We start from the raw sequence: 16,646 nt of genomic DNA, 5'->3' as shown, positions 1-16,646 counted from the left end.
AGTTTCCAAATAAATTTTTATTTTGTAAAATATCAGAGAAAATTTTTTCAAAACTATTTTTTTAGAATTATTTATGAAAACACTTCCCAAAATAGAGCCTTGATTCTTGCTAACTAAAGTAGGTATTTGAAACTTGATGATTCTCAAAGTTGAAGAAAGTATTAATAAAATTATTGTGTTCACTTCATTTTTTAGTTTGAGGCAATGAGTTAAGTAGCATGACACCATGCTATAGGAGTGACAAAGTTTGATAAGATTCACCAATATGATTTAAACCTACACACTTTTTCATAGGTTTGAATTGAGTATATTTGAGTTTGAGTCAACTTGTGTAACTCGTTTAATAAATAGATAATTTTTAGGTTAACTTGCACATCACAAATAATCTTGTTGATTAACTTAATTATAATTTTAAATTCTTAATGAATTCTTCATATAGCTTCCATGAAGGGGGGAAGAGCTTGGTTTGGGGTTGACTCGAAATCCTTTAAGATTTCAGTTGGCTTCTTCAAAGGAAAAGTCTCTAAGGTTATCACTGAGAGGGGGTGGAGATTTTGGACCTGTATTAGGTTTGGAGAAAGTGGTCTCTTCCTTCTCCTACAAGGGGTGGAGTTCTGTATTCAAAAAAAGAATAGGAAAGTTTTTAGCAATTCTTGGGTCGAAGAAGAGAGAAGCTTCAAACTTCAGCTACATAGTAATGAAGTAGGAATATTTCTCTTGTGCTCAGTTTTTACTGCACAAGAGAGAAGGTTCATTTTAGGTTGGTTAGTCTTGGTACAGAAACTGAGAAGTTGCGGAGTAATGAGTCCTCATGGTATGTTCGAGGAATCATCAGGAGAGGCTCCTCACTCTAAGAGAGCTGAGTCTATGGGAGATAAAGTTCCAGCTTCTTATGTTGAGGTGACGAAGGAGTCAAGGAAGGTTATGTGCGATTCTGTATGGCTGTAGTTTGGAAATGTTAACTCTTTCAACAAAATGCAAGTCATTAATCGTTGCTTAGTGGAGCGATGAGGTGATTTCTCATATGAGGCCCTCAGATGAATATTGATTTTAAATTTGATTGATTTAAGTTTGGGGCTTTCCATAATCCAACCTAGGGTATAGAAATGAAGGAAAACAAAGGTCTTTTAAGTAATATGATCTTAGGGTTTTGGGATCCTTGGCCATTTGCGATCAAGTTGAATTCTATAACTCAAAATTGAATCTAAAACCTAATTTTTCATTTTTAAAACAGATTCCTAAAACCATCAAATGAATGAGTTGATGGTATTTAAGATTTGGCTTTTTAACCATTCCTATCCCTTATAGCTTTGCTTTGGGGCAAATAATGATAGAGAAGATAAGGATAACTAATGATCAAGAATTACCAAGAATCACTAGTATCGGGTAATAACCTACCATATCATTCCCTAAACTAACTTACAAGGATAGGATAAAAAAATTGATAAATAGTCACCCAACCAATAATTAATCTAATTGTTATAATAATTTACCCATTGTCCTTATAGGTTTCCTAACCCGTACGTTTTCATGCTTCAAGACTCAAGTTGACTTCTTAGCCTCTCATGGGGGTGGTGTCAAATTGACAATCCATAATAGGGTAAAAATCTATAATTTTAATCAAAAGAAACTAAAAACAATATATTTAATAAAGAAGAAAAGAAAACAAACCAAAGTTCTCATCTTCTTCCACCTCCAATGTCAAACTCTCCGGAAAAAGATCCAAGATATCTAAAACCTAGAACTAAGAGAGTTTATATAATATTATTAATTACCTAACATGTGGCACACTTTCATTGGCCACTTATTACAAAAATAATTATCTAAAAATGATTAAAAATAATAAAATGGTGATTTCTAGTCGCGTGTGATCCACTTAGGGCTAATGGAGTGCGCTAGATGCAATTTCTGAGGTAGAGGAGGTGAAACATCAAAGTGGCAGTGGGTGAATTTGAAATTGGGGTTATTTCAAATTGGATTTCGAATTCATAAGTTGAATTTCGAAATCATTTCGAAATGACCCTTCAACTTTACACAATTGTTTTCAAATGACCATAACTTATTCATTTTAGCTCTGATTTGTACACCGTTTGAAGTGTTGAACTCTTGAATTCCCGAGCTTCAAAAAAATATATAGTATAACTAAAATGGACTTTAAAAAATACTCCAAATTTTTCCTCAAAATCAAAGTACATGTTGCCACCAGATTTTGAGTTGCAAATTTCCATGTAGTTGGATCTTGCTTCATACCTCATTTCCCATGTTTTCTTGCATTATGTCTTACTCCATAATGATCATTTCTCATTTTTCAAACTCATGATATCCTCGTCTTGCCTTTTCTCATGGTCCATGAGTCTTGACTCACTTATATCCTCATTTAGCCCTTTCTTGATATTTCAAAATCTAAAGTGATTCAACTTACACCATTTTCTTCACTTAAACCTAAGATAAGTCTCTAAAGTACAAGTTAAACTCATGGTTAGGACCTTAGCATCGATTTAGGTCAAGTTGGGTGATTTGAATGTCCATTAGTGCACAAATCATATTGAATATGTGCAATTAGAGCACATATTTTGGCTTGAATCACTTAGGTCTCATAGATGTACCCTTGTAACGAGTAGTTGGGCACAATGGAGAAGATGGGTGGGGTCACACGCATGTTCGGGAGCGTGGGGTCCCCAAGTCTACAAATGTAGGCAAAGAAAGGTGATGTGTCCATTGTTGAAGGACTGGCTGGCTAGCTGGTGGTGGAGTTGCCCCGGTAGGCTTTTCTGGGAAAAAGCTGATTTGGGTGGGAAATGAGATAGCTGAGTTGATAGAAGACTGTCATGTGGCTGCAGAAGAAACAAATTTTGAAGGGGTCTTAGTGGATGTGGCCTTTTTCTCTCTTGGATTGGGCCTTGGGTCTGGGCTGGAGGCAACTTTTAAAAGCCTTTCTACCTCTTTCATGGGGGATTGGGCTCTCATGGTTCTCCAAATTTCCCAAAAGAAGCCTTTTGCCCATAAAGGCTTTATGACCCTTATCCTCTTGGGCTTCTGTGAGTGAGAGAGGTTTAAGTCCCTACTAGGCCCTTCCTTATTTGCTGAAAGGGCACTATGCCCTAGAAGGGCTCTACAGTTAGGAGATGAGGCTTCATGGTGGCCCTTCTGATCTATGCATTGTTCCATTGGCAGTTGTTCTCAACTGAATTCGCTTTGTTGGAGAAGTCGGACCGATTTCCAGGTATGATGTACTTTATCTCTTTTCCCTTGGGTTATGGACCTTTTTTTTTCTTATTCTTTTTCTCTCGTGGGATTGGAGGGTGGTGACCAATAGTCAAAGAGTTTGATTTGTTGGAAGGATATGGTAAAGGGTGGTTGTGAGCTTTCACTTATAGAATAGGCTGTAGGGGAATTTCCTCTTAAAATGGTCTTGAAGGATGGTTCGAAGATGGATCTACAAGCAATTGGCGAGAGTATGGAAGTCGTGTTTAGAACAGGGGAAGAAGAGTGTTTGGATTCTGAAAGAGATCTCGACGTGTCGAAAGACAACTTTAAGAGGTTACTGACCTTTAGTAAGTCTTTGGGACTCCTAGTGGAAGGTCGTGAAAAGGAAATTATGGAGCTCTTTCAAAGGTTAAAGCTTTAAAAGAAAGGAAAGAAAGGAAATGGCTTGAGGCAGGAGCTAAAAAAGAGTGTGATGCCTGGCTCTAAGTCGGAGAGGGAGCTTTGCAAACTAAAATACTCTGTGAACTACAAATCAACCTCGGGTATTGGGATGAGAATAAGTAAGAGTTTTGGGGAATTATTCAGTTTTTGTCAATGAAGGTTCAAATCCTTTTGTGGAATGTAAGAGGGGTTAATGAGAGGGAAAACCACAAAGTTATTAAAGATTTGATTCGCTTGCACTCAGCTGATCTGGTTTGCTTTTAAGAAACTAAGGTCCATTAAATGTCAACCTCCTTAGTGAGGAGCTTGGGGTGGGAAGGTTTCTGGCCTGGGGAGTAGCAAAGGCTAGAGGTCAGGCATGAGACATCTTGGTTTTTTGGAACACATGGGTGTTATAACTCATTGACACGGAAGTAGGTGTTTTCTTAGTTTCTTGTTGTTTCAGAAATTGTGAGGATAACTTTTCTTGGATGTTTATGGTCCTATGCTGAATGAAGAGAAGGAGAATTTTTGGAATGAATTGGGAGACATTAGAGGGCTTTGGAATGATCTTTGGTGCGTGGGCAAGGATTTCAATGGTATGAGATTCTAGGGGAAAAGAAGAAACTGTCAATGCGTTTCAGCCTCTATGAGGCATTTTTCTGAGGTCATTGATGATTTGGATCTAAAAGATTTGCCACTGTTGGGGGATGCCTTTACTTGGACGGGTGGGTTAAATAATGACTCAACTTCTAGGCTTAATCATTTTTTGGTGGCTAAAGACTATGAGAATCACTTTAGCAGGTTGTGTTAGTACATTATCCCAAGACTAGTCTTAGATCATTCTCTCATTCTGCTTGATGGAGGCAGGATGAGGACAGGAAAAATTCATTTTTGTTTTGAAAACATGTGGCTGAAAGTGGACAGCTTTAAAGAGTTGATCAGGGGTTGGTGGGAAGGTTATAATGTTCAGGGGTCATTTAGCCACATTTTAGCTGTTAAACTCATTGCTCTGAAACAAAATCTTAAAGCTTGGAATAGAGAGGGTGTTTGGAAATATTTTTACCAAGAAGGTTGTTGCATTATCTCAACTTGGTATTTGGGATGCTCAAGAAAGGGAAATGTCTCTCTTCGTTGAGGAATGAGAGATTAGAAAAAAGGTAGTAGAGGACTTCAAATATTGGGCAGATTTGAAGGAGATTTCTTGGAGACAAAAGTCAAGGGAATTGTGGCTAAAGATAAGAACAACAATATATATATTTAGAAGGTGGCTAATGCTAGAAGAAGAAAATTTCTGGCCAAGCTAAGAGTGAATGGTGTTTTGTTAATTGAGGAGGTGGCTATTAAAGAAGGTGTGGCAAATGCCTTTCAAAGTACCTTTTCAGATTCGGGGGATTTGAGACCACCCATTAGTGGGTTAGACTTTGCTTTTGTATCTAGCCTTGAAACTCAAGCTTTGGAGGTTCATTTCACTGAGGAGGAGGTATTTGCTGCTCTTTCTTGCTTGAATGGGGATAAAACTCCTAGGCCAGATGGCTTTTCCATGGCCTTTTGGCAAGCTTGTTGGGATGTGGTGAAAAAGAAAGTGATGGGTTTTTTTTACAGAGTTTCATGAGTTTGGGACTTTCCAAGGAGCATAAATGCCATTTTTATTGTCTTAGTTCCAAAGAATGGGGGAATAGAAGATCTTAAGGACTTCAGGCCAGTTAGCTTGGTAGGAAGCTTATATAAGCCTTTGGCTAAGGTCATAGCCATGCGCCTCAAGATAGTGGTGGGGAACTTAGTGTCGATTTTTCAGCATGCTTTTATGGCGGGAAGACAAATTTTGGATGCTGTTTTGATTGCAAATGAAGCCATTGGTTCTAGAATGAAAGCTAACTTGAGATGGGTCATTTGTAAATTGGATATCGAAAAGGCCAATGACCATGTAAATTGGAACTTTATTTTTGCAGTGTTGGAAAAGATGGGTTTTGGTTCTAAGTAGATTAGCTGGATTAGATGGTGCATCTCTACAACCTGGTTCTTAGTTTTGGTCAATGGGTCCCCATCAGGCTTCTTTCAAAGTTCTAGGGGCTTATCATAAGGCGACCCTTTGTCTCTTTATTTATTCATCTTGGTAATGAAGACTCTTTCTCTCATTCTTATGAAGGCAAAAAAGGAGGGTTCATTAATGGCTTTCAAGTTAAGGGAAGAGAATGAAAGGGGGTGAAGATTTCCCACTTGTTGTTTGCAGACGACAACCTCATTTTTTGTGATGCTAGGAAGGAAGTCCTTGAGTACTTGAACTGGATTTTATGTGGTTTGAGGCTATGTCAGGTCTAAAGATTAATTTGGAGAAAAATGAGCTCATCCACATTAGGGAAGTTTCAAACTTAGAGGATATTGTTGGGCTTTAGGGTGCAAGGAAGGTTCCCTCCCTTCTACTTATCTAAGACTTCCGTTGGGAGCTCATTTCAAGTCTTTTAGGGTATGGGATGGGGTATAAGAGAGATTTTGAAAAAAATTAGCGTTGTGGAAGAGGCAGTATCTTTCAAAAGGTGGAAAGTTGACTTTGGTGAAGAACACTTTGTCCAGTCTGCCCATTTACTTTATGTCTCTCTTTGTCATTCCAAGGAGAGTAGCCGCTAGACTAGAGAAGATTCAAAGAGACTTTTTGGTGGGGAAAATGTGTCTTAGAATAGAAGCCACACTTGGTAAGATGAGCTATTGTTCGGTTGGACAAACAACAAGGGGGCTTGGTATCAAAGATTTAACCATCCTCAATGAGGCTCTCTTAGGCAAGTGGTCTTGGAGATTTGCAAGTGAAAGGGACCCTCTCTAGAAACGGGTGATTGTAGATGTTTGGGTGAGTGACCTTTGGGATGATGGTGGTTGGGGTCTTAGGTTTACGAGGCAACTACATGATTGGGAGTTAGAGGAGGTACAAGCCTTCTTGGGGAGATTGTCAGCACACCCCTTATCTGTGGAGACCGATGTGTTTTCTTTGTTAAGTCCTTCTACTCCTCCATGGTATTGTTTAGAATTCTTAGGTGCCCCCGAGAATTAGCTTCTTTGCTTGTGAAGCAACTTGAGCCAAGATTTTGACTCTGGATCAACTCAAAAAGAGGGGTTAGAGGATTCCTAATAGATGTTACTTGTGTAAGGAAGAAGAAGAAACTAGTGACCATATTCTCATCCATTGTTCGAAAGTTCATCTGTTGTGGAAGTTGATCTTTGCATTTTTTGGCATTCAGTGGGTGTTGAGTTGTTCAGTTAGAGAGGTCCTTCTGAGTTGGCATGGGTCCTTTGTGGGTAAAAAGAGGAATAAGGCTTGGAAAATAGCTCCATTGTGTATGTTTTAAGCTTTATGGCGGGAGAGAAATATGAGGTCTTTTGACAACTTTGAAAGCACATATCAAACAATTAATTTTCTTTTTGTATCTATTTTGGGATTGGGTTAGATTGTACATTGAGTATGGATCTTTATCATTGTTAGACTTTGTAGATTGGGTAGGCTCACGATAGGGTGTGGTAGTGAGTTTTTGTGTTTTCACCCATTTTTGTCATTTTTTCTTCGTATACGATGTGTATACTTTCTTTCTTTTAATACAATTCTTATTTACCTATATAAAAAAAAAATTAAACTCTTTAACTCATATTCGACTCATTTAATTTTTATTTTTTTAAAATAAATAGGTCAATTGAGCCATAAAAATATTTGATTGAGTCATTAGTCATGATACAAACTTGTATAAGACCTAATTCAACTTGATTATTAAATAGAATGACCTAATAATTGAATGAATTAAATGAGTTATACGATATGTTACCTATTTAATAATTAGGTAGTATTTAGATTTGCATTTTTAACATAATTATTATTCATGTCGGGTTTAGGTTGACTTATTTAGTAGAATACCTAGACTTTAACATGATACGAATGCAACCCATCAACATCAATTACCACCTTAATATGTTGGAGAAGAAATGATTAGTTTTGTAATCCAAACATTTGAAAATATACGTTGAAATCTAAGCAATTGGGTAAAATACAAACTTATGGTATCAAAAATTTGGATACAAAGTAATGGCACCTAAAGTCAGATACATGTGAAACATTTTAAGGTGTTTTAGTTGATTTTTTTTTTTTTTTTTTGAGAATTCATTGAGTAACAATTAAAAAAATAGAGAATACTTCACAAACTTTTATATTATACATGAATAAGAGAAGAAAATTAGTTTTTATATTTGAATCTATTTATTAGAATTCTTTCGAAAACCCTTTTAAAAGCATTGCAAAAACAGACTCTTGATTTTTCTTGTTTATCCCATTATGAAGCTCCTCCAAGTTGGAGAAAGTATAGAAAAATTTATTGGTTGATGCTCATATTTCATTTCTTAAAAGAGATAAACTGTACATACAAAGAAGAAAGTGGAGTGAAATGAGGAACATGATGATATACAAAACATAAAGACTTTGGAAGACACCAGCTGCAATAAAGAGAAAAGATGAAAGGAGTGTACTGAAAAGGAGACATGGTCCACCATATTTTCTTTCATTTTCTCATTTGGGAACTTAAACCCAGAAAATGAAGAAAGAAAAAGCTTTGCATGCTACACTCCAATGATTAATCAATCAATTAGATATATGTTTTTGTTTTTATTTTTATGTGGTCTGAGGGAGGAAGATTAAGATGACAATACTGATGTGACTTTGCTCCACTCAAGAGTCAAGAGGACGAGTCTCCATTAAAAACTATGGATTTGAGGGCATAGCTCTAAAAAGAGGCAAAATGATAAGAAGAAAATTCATGGTTCCTGTATCTGCAACTCACATGCTATCTACCATCTTTTTCTTCTTGTGTTCTGTCCTGTATTGCTCTGCTAGAGATACCATCACACCGGAGAACTGGCTTAGTAATGAAGGAGGAACTCTTGTTTCTGCAGGCAAAACTTTTGAACTTGGCTTGTTTAATCCAGATGGAAGCTCCAAGATTGGAAGATTCGTGGGCATATGGTATTACATGTCGAAACCACAAAGAGTTGTATGGGTGGCCAACCGAAAGAACCCCCTTCCCCTTTCTGACACCCCCTCTGGAGTTTTTGCCATTAAAGAAGATGGTGAGCTCAAGGTATTGGATGCAAATGGGACAGTTCACTGGTCTTCTGATATTGAAACATCTTCTTCATCTACAGGGAGGGTGGTGAAGCTCATGGACTCTGGGAACCTTGTTTTGAGTGACAACAGATCAGGGGTGATTCTTTGGGAGAGCTTCCATAATCCTACAGATACTTTTCTTCCTGGGATGAAGATGGATGAAAACTTAACACTGACTTCATGGCTGAGTTCTGTTGACCCGACACCTGGAAACTTTACTTTCCAGCTAGATCAAGACAATAAGGATCAGTATAACATACATGATTCATTTGTCTCATATTGGAGCAGTGAGGACTCGAAAGGAACGCCTGATGAAATGCCAGATGCAATACTCAGCTTGTTATCCAACTTCAGCAAGACCGGTAAGCCAACCAGCTCTAGAAAATTCTACAATAGACCCCTTGAAATACTGTCCTCCAAGTATAAGAATACCAGTCGGTTGGTGATGAGCTCTTCAGGGGAAATACGGTACTATCTGAATCCGAATACATCATCTCCAGACTGGTGGGCACCGCAAGATCGATGCAGTGTGTCAAAAGCTTGTGGGAAATTCGGAAGTTGTAACACTAACAATGCTTTGATGTGCAAATGTTTACCTGGTTTCAAACCCGTCTCGCCGGATATTTGGAAAACTGGAGAGTTTTCAAGTGGGTGTACCAGAAAGTCTCCCATATGCGAGAAGAATTCCAGTGAAGACATGTTCCTGAGCTTTAAGATGATGAAAGTGAGAAAGCGAGACTCTGTGATTCCAGCAGATCCGAATGATAGTGACTATTGCAGAAAGGCTTGCCTTAAAAAATGCCAATGTCAAGCTTATGCTGAAACTTATATCAAACAAGGAAGAGATGTTCCTGATGCCCTAGAATGCTTGATTTGGACGGATGACCTTACTGGTCTTCAGGAGGAGTATGCCTCTGATGCCTACAACCTCTCCGTTCGTGTGGCTATTTCAGATATAAGTACGTCCCTTTCAATTTTATTTTATTTTTCTTTGAAAAAACAAGCATACTATTTGTAACTGAAATGCCCACATGGGATTCTACTGTCTTTGCAGAACCAACAGTAAGGAATTGTGAAACTTGTGGCTCAAACATGATTCCTTATCCTCTAAGCACTGGATCAAAGTGTGGTGATTCAACGTACTTCAATTTTGAATGTAACAATACCACAGGCCAGGTTCAGTTCAAGGTACCTGGTGGTGCCTACCGAGTAACTAGCATTAACCCAGAGACATTAACATTTGTAATCCAACTGAAAGAGGCAGATTGCAGTTCACGAAGTCTGATTCCGCCACTAAACCCGCCTTTTCACTTGACTGATGTGTGCAAAGAGGTTGGAACTGACAATTTTGGCTCTGAGATGTCATTGAAAAATAGTATTGAAGTAGAGATCAGTTGGGATCCACCATTGGAGCCGGTGTGTACCTCATCAGCAGATTGCAAGGACTGGCCAAATTCAACCTGCGGAACGCGAGATGGAACGAGAAGGTGCTTTTGCAATGAAAACTTCAAATGGAATAGCTCAAGTTTAAATTGTACACAAGGTGAGGATTCTGTTCACCAAGTATCTTACTAAATTTGCCTTCTGGGTAGGTGAGAGAAGTTCAATTCAGTTCCTTCTTTGTTTCAGGTGTCAATCCTGCAGAGCCTACAAAGCCTGCTGATCAGAAGTCATCGTCGTCATCTCCAGTGGTTGTGGTAGGCATAACAGTTGCTGTTGTTCTAGTTGCGGTTTTAGGCATCATTGGTTATATTGCTTGTTTGCGCAAAAGAACCATCACCAAAAGGAAAGGTAATCTTTGTGCCATATGCACTAGCCTATAACTTCTGGTCTTTTCTTTTCGACTTGTGCTTGGCTGAATTGAGAATATTTCAGGGTCTTCTATACAATATTTTCTGTTTTTTTTTTTGAGTTCAGAGAACAGAGCAAATCAAGTGCTTCACTTATATGATAGTGAGAGTCGTGTGAAACACTTAATAGACTCAGAGCAATTCAAAGAAGAGGATAAGAAAGGCATTGATGTACCGTTTTTTGACTTAGAAGACATACTGGCTGCTACAGATAACTTTTTAGATGCAAATAAGCTTGGACAAGGAGGTTTTGGGCCAGTTTACAAGGTAATTGTTCTTAACTTCCATGTTCCTCTCATTTTCAACTGATTTCTCATCATCTATGCTGTTACAAAAAAAATGAGAATATGCAATAAGAAATAAAACAGGATAAGAACACATAGATTTGTGTGGAAAACCCTAGATAGGAAAGACCACGAGGAGAAGAAATTTTACTATGTCAAAAATTAGTACAAGAGGAATGAGATACAAACGACTATAGCAAAAACATAATCATCATAATCCTGAAAACTATACATCATTGCATGCATATATATACATGAAAGAGTAATAGGTCCGATCCCTCTGTTACTACTACAGACCCAAAAAAAATTCATAATTTTAGCTTTACTACCTATATCGCGTCGTGAGCTTCTCGAGTCGAACCAAATAGAATTCAAGTCACCAAGTTCTAACATATGCCCAATGCATATGCACTGTGGCTTCCAGGGCAAGTTTCCAGAGGGACGAGAAATTGCGGTTAAGAGACTCTGCAACTCATATGCTGCTGCAATCTTTTTCTTCTTGTGTTCTATCCTGTGCTGCTCTGCTAGAGATACCATCACACCAAACAATTTGCTTTTTGATGATGGTAGAGGAACTCTTGTTTCAGCCAATCAAACTTTTGAATTGGGCTTCTTTATTCCCAAGGGAGGGTTCAACAATGGAAAATACATTGGCATATGGTACTACGGGTTGAAGGAGAGAACAGTTGTATGGGTAGCCAATAGAGACAACCCCCTTCCTGACGACAGTGTTGGAGCTCTTGTCATTGCAGATGACGGTAACCTCAAGCTAGTGAATGAAAGTGGAGCAGCTTACTGGTTTACTGATCTTGGAAGCTCGTCTTCTATGGGTAGGGTGGCCAAGGTCATGGATTCTGGGAACTTTGTTTTAAGCGACAACAGATCTGGGAAGATTCTTTGGGAGAGTTTCAAGAACCCAACTGATACTTTTCTTCCTGGGATGATTATGGAGGGAAACTTAACATTGACTTCATGGGTCAGCCCCGTTGACCCTGCACCTGGAAACTATACTTTCAAGAAAGATGATGATAAAGATCAGTATATCATATTTGAAGATTCAATTGTTAAATATTGGAGAAGTGAGGAATCAGAAGGAATGAGTTCTGCAGCAGCCGAGCTCTTATCCAATTTTAGCAAGACACAAAAACCAACTGGGTCTCAATTTGTCCGCAGTTCTTATACACGGTTGGTGATGAATTTCACCGGGGAAATAAGATATCTAGTTTGGGATAATTATACGGAGGAGTGGTCTGCATTCTGGTGGGCGCCGCAAGACCGATGCAGTGTGTTGAATGCTTGTGGGAATTTCGGTTCTTGCAATGTTAACAATGCATTTATGTGCAAATGTTTGCCTGGATTCGAGCCTAACTCGCTGGAGAGATGGACTAATGGAGATTTTTCAGGTGGGTGTTCTAAAAAGACAACCCTCTGTGGGGACACATTCTTGATCTTGAAGATGATTAAAGTAAGAAAGTATGACATTGAGTTTTTGGGTAAGGATGAAAGTGAATGCAGAAGAGAGTGCCTTAAGACCTGTCGCTGTCAAGCTTATGCTGGAGTTGGAAAGATACGAAGGGGCCGTGCTAGCACCCCTCCCAAGTGCTGGATTTGGTCTGAAGATCTCGGTAGTCTTCAGGAGTATAACACAGATGGCTATAATCTTTCTCTCCGTGTGGCCAAATCAGATATAGGTATCCTCTCTGCTTGCCCCCTTCTACTTCTGAATTTAATTGATTGTTAACGAGGAAAAGCATGAAATTCATTCTAATTCTGCAGAATCAACAGTAAGAAATTGTGAAACTTGTGGCACAAACTTGATCCCCTATCCACTAAGCACTGGACCAAACTGTGGTGATCCCATGTACTTCAGTTTCAGATGTGACAAGGCCACAGACCAAGTCTGGTTCGCCTTACCTAATGGCAGCTACCGAGTAACCAGCATCACTCCAGAGAGATCGAAGTTTCTCATCCAAGTGAATGATATTGATAACTGCGAAGCACGAAATTCACAAGACACGAAGATACTGCAGCTCAATCCACCTTTCAGGATAGCTAGCTGGTGCAATGCTGACACAGGAAAATCTAGCTCCAGCATGCCTATGAAAGGTCAGTATGAAATTGAAATAAGTTGGGATCCACCACCAGAGCCGGTTTGTAACTCAGCAACAGACTGCAAGGACTGGCCAAATTCGAGTTGCAGAACGCAAAATAGAACGAGGTGTTTTTGTAATCAAAACTTCAAATGGAACAGCTCCAGTTTAAATTGTACACAAGGTGAGGATGATTTTCAGCAAGCATATTGCTAAATTGCATTGAAAGACACAGTGATTAGTAATGGCAGATGCGCTGCCTTCTCCATGAATGAGAGTGGTCTTTCTTTGTTTCAGATGGTGGCAATCTTGCGGAGGCTCCAACACCTGCAAACCAGAAGTCATCATCATCATCCTCGGCTCTGGTAGTTGTGGTAGGCATAGTAACTGCTGTTGTAGTAGTTGCACTTCTATGCATCATTGGTTGTATTGCTTATTTTCGAAAAAGAACCATCTCCAAAGGGCAAGGTAATCTTTGTGCTATTTGCGCCACCATTTAACTTCTGGTCTTTTTTTGTTTCGTGTTGATTGGCAGAATTGATAATATTTTTAGGGGACTTCTTCATAATGTAGTCTTGTTTCTGAATTCAGAAAACAGAACAAATCCAGGGCTTCACTTGTATCATAGCGAGAGCCGTGTGAAAGACTTAATAGACTCTGAGCAATTCAAAGAAGATGATAAGAAAGGCATTGACGTACCATTTTTCGACTTAGAAGACATACTGGCTGCTACAGATCACTTTTCAGATGCAAATAAGCTTGGACAGGGGGGCTTTGGGCCAGTTTACAAAGTAATAGTCCTTAATTTCCACATTAGTCTCATTTCAAGGTTTCTGGTTTGTCTGTCTAATACCATGCGCTATGGCATCTAGGGAAAGTTTCCTGAAGGGCGAGAAATTGCAGTAAAGAGACTCTCAAGAGCTTCGGGACAAGGCTTACAGGAATTTAAGAACGAGGTTGTGTTAATTGCCAAACTTCAGCATCGAAATTTGGTTAGACTTTTGGGCTATTGTATTGAAGGAGATGAGAAGATTTTACTCTATGAATACATGCCCAACAAAAGCTTAGACTCCTTCATATTTGGTTTGCCTCTAACCTGCCTAAAAGTTCCTTTTTTTTTTCTCCCATATTACAACGTGTACATGCTGAAGTCGTGCTTTCCAATGGGAACATTGCAAGATCAAACTCTATGCCTGTTACTGAACTGGGAGAAGCGATTTGATATCATTTTGGGAATTGCTCGAGGGCTACTTTATCTTCACCAAGATTCAAGATTGAAGATTATCCATAGAGACTTGAAAACAAGCAACATTCTACTTGATGACGAGATGAATCCCAAAATTTCAGACTTTGGCTTGGCAAGGATTTTTGAGAGTAAGCAAGTAGAAGCAAGCACAAACAGAGTAGTTGGAACTTAGTAAGTACTGCATATTGTGTATGGTAAAATGCAAGTAGTTGCATGATTGCATCCCCAATTAACTGAGTAGTGTTTTTAACTGGTTCAATGCAGTGGCTACATGTCTCCAGAGTATGCATTGGATGGGTTTTTCTCAGAAAAGTCTGATGTCTTTAGCTTTGGTGTTGTGGTACTTGAGATCATCAGCGGGAAGAGGAACACCAGATCTTATCAGTCTGACCGGAATCTGAGCCTTCTAGCCCATGTAAGTGCTTTGAATTTCTCATTTGCATTGATCCTTTGGACATTCTATATATATGCCATGAAACCCTTGTACGTCCAAACTTTCCCAGGCATGGAAGCTGTGGAAGGAAGACAGGGTGTTGGAGTTGATGGACCAGACACTAAGTGAAACATGTAAAACAAATGAATTTCTGAGGTGCGTGAATGTTGGGCTGTTGTGTGTGCAAGAAGACCCAAGTGACCGTCCCACCATGGCAGTTGCAGTTGTAATGCTCAGCAGTGACACTGCCACACTCCCAGTTCCTAAACAACCAGCTTTTGTCGTAAGGAGAGACCTTTCCAGCTCAGCTTCTTCTTCAAGCAAACCAGAAGCATCCTTGAATAGTGAGTTCCTAGCCACCATAGAAGAAGGTCGATAGGCGAGAAGGATCTCCCATGAACCCTTACGTTTTAGGCCATGTTCGGTACTTGATTGTAGGGAATGAAAATCAATGTTCTTATTCCTCTTAGAATAGGAGTGAATTTGGTGCTTCAGTTCTTATATTTGTATGCATCTAGGAATATAAATTTGAAATGAGTATTTGTTGTTATTTCAATATTTAAAAATAATAGAAATGAAAATGAAAAAATAAATAAATTAACTACGATATCCTTCCACGTACTTCTGTTGAAATCAACATGGAATCCTATTTACGAGACAAGTTTCACTTCTGTTAAAATCATATTTAATTTCATCCCATCTCGTTAAAATAATCAAAACATGAAAATAGATGAGAAAATGAATTATAATACATCGCTTATACATTTTAATGTAATTCTTTTTTGTTATCAGTATCCATCCAATGTCCTGTATATTGGAAAAATTGAATAGCTCTATTCCTACAGTCACCAATAATAGTTTTCACATGGGGCCTTGATGAATGTTTTCCTTATTATTGGGAAGAAAAATAATCATGGATAGCAAAGGAAAGGGTGGTTCCTACACCAAACCGTGTGGATGTCCTTTTCCCAAACCACGAGGAAAGGGGGAAGCAAATACTGTGGGACCAAGGAATCACTCAAGGCAACTATTTAGAAGTGTAGAAATCTAACGTATTTCTCGCTCAAGTAGAAACATTGACAATGATGTTTATCCACTCATTCAATTCTTTGTCCAATTTTATTTGTTCATGAGCTTGTGGCACAACCTTGGTTTAAAAGTCTCTACCAGTCAATCCAGAGTGGATAAGAAATCTAAAAGATCTCTCTTGGATAGGATTTTGTGCAAAGACTTAGGAATTTGGTTGCTGTTAAGATAATTTTCTGTAATTTATGTGGGTTAGATAAGATTTTGGACTAGTTTTAGGGTGTTTCTTTGGTTTTGTGGATACCAATTTCATGACAATTGAATCAATTTTTCTAATAGTTTTCAATCTGAAAAGGAAATCAATGAAGACTCAAGTGTTTCCATGTCATATAACTATATTTTTTTCATTGTAACTATTCTATAAGCTTAGGTGATCAGGTGGGTTGATCCAACTTTTAAGCTGAATCTCAAATGTCATGCATGGGTGAATTCAAAAACTAATTTGACCAAAGATGAAAATATCAGTAATCACAAATATATCGATACTCCTTAAAATAATTTTGTCAGAATAATATTTTTTTCATCAAATATCGTTTTTATAACCTCCAATACTATATCATTTTGATATTTTCTTCCATGGTCCTGACCCCTCTGACACAGAGAAATGTGGATGGCTAGATCATGCTCATGGCCGACATTTTGTACTCCTATCCAATGGATTCTCACTAGATTCCAAGCCCCATACACACTTGTCACTAAGTTGTACCTAACTTCCGCACAACAGACACAACTAATACATTATTATACAACTTTGGGAAATCAAATTTGGTGTTTGCACCATCATCAGCATAGGGGGTTTTGTATAATATAATGCTTTCATTCAATTTAGCCTAAGATATGGACCCTTATAGTCAGTTGTTGGATGCTCTAAGCTTAGCTAATGGCAAGATGCA

The 16,646-nt window shown here is 38.4% G+C and overlaps 1 protein-coding gene across 3 annotated transcripts; it reads left to right on the top strand.

Moving 5' to 3' along the window:
• The first annotated feature begins 3,113 nt into the window (after positions 1–3,113).
• On the top strand, positions 3,114–15,217 carry LOC100264794 (uncharacterized). Of its 3 annotated transcripts, XM_059741263.1 has the most exons (13): positions 3,114–3,223; positions 8,554–9,723; positions 9,819–10,307; positions 10,394–10,555; positions 10,682–10,881; positions 11,323–12,589; positions 12,675–13,172; positions 13,286–13,456; positions 13,580–13,779; positions 13,861–14,071; positions 14,168–14,405; positions 14,499–14,649; positions 14,738–15,217. In XM_059741263.1, exons 1-13 carry the CDS (start codon positions 3,136–3,138, stop codon positions 15,044–15,046), a joined length of 5,154 nt encoding a protein of 1,717 aa, XP_059597246.1. In that variant the 5' UTR covers positions 3,114–3,135; the 3' UTR covers positions 15,047–15,217. The 3 variants fall into 3 exon arrangements, with proteins under 3 accessions (XP_059597246.1, XP_059597247.1, XP_059597245.1); XM_059741264.1 differs by lacking the exon at positions 3,114–3,223 and having other exon boundaries at positions 8,326–9,723; positions 13,861–13,944; positions 14,140–14,405; XM_059741262.1 differs by lacking the exon at positions 3,114–3,223 and having other exon boundaries at positions 8,327–9,723.
• The last annotated feature ends 1,429 nt before the right edge of the window (positions 15,218–16,646 follow it).

The sequence above is a fragment of the Vitis vinifera genome, chromosome 12 (genome assembly GCF_030704535.1).
Source record: "Vitis vinifera cultivar Pinot Noir 40024 chromosome 12, ASM3070453v1".
Lineage (NCBI taxonomy): Eukaryota > Viridiplantae > Streptophyta > Magnoliopsida > Vitales > Vitaceae > Vitis > Vitis vinifera.
The sequence above is the reverse complement of the archived record's forward strand: the minus strand, read 5'-3'. Positions and strand labels throughout refer to the sequence as shown.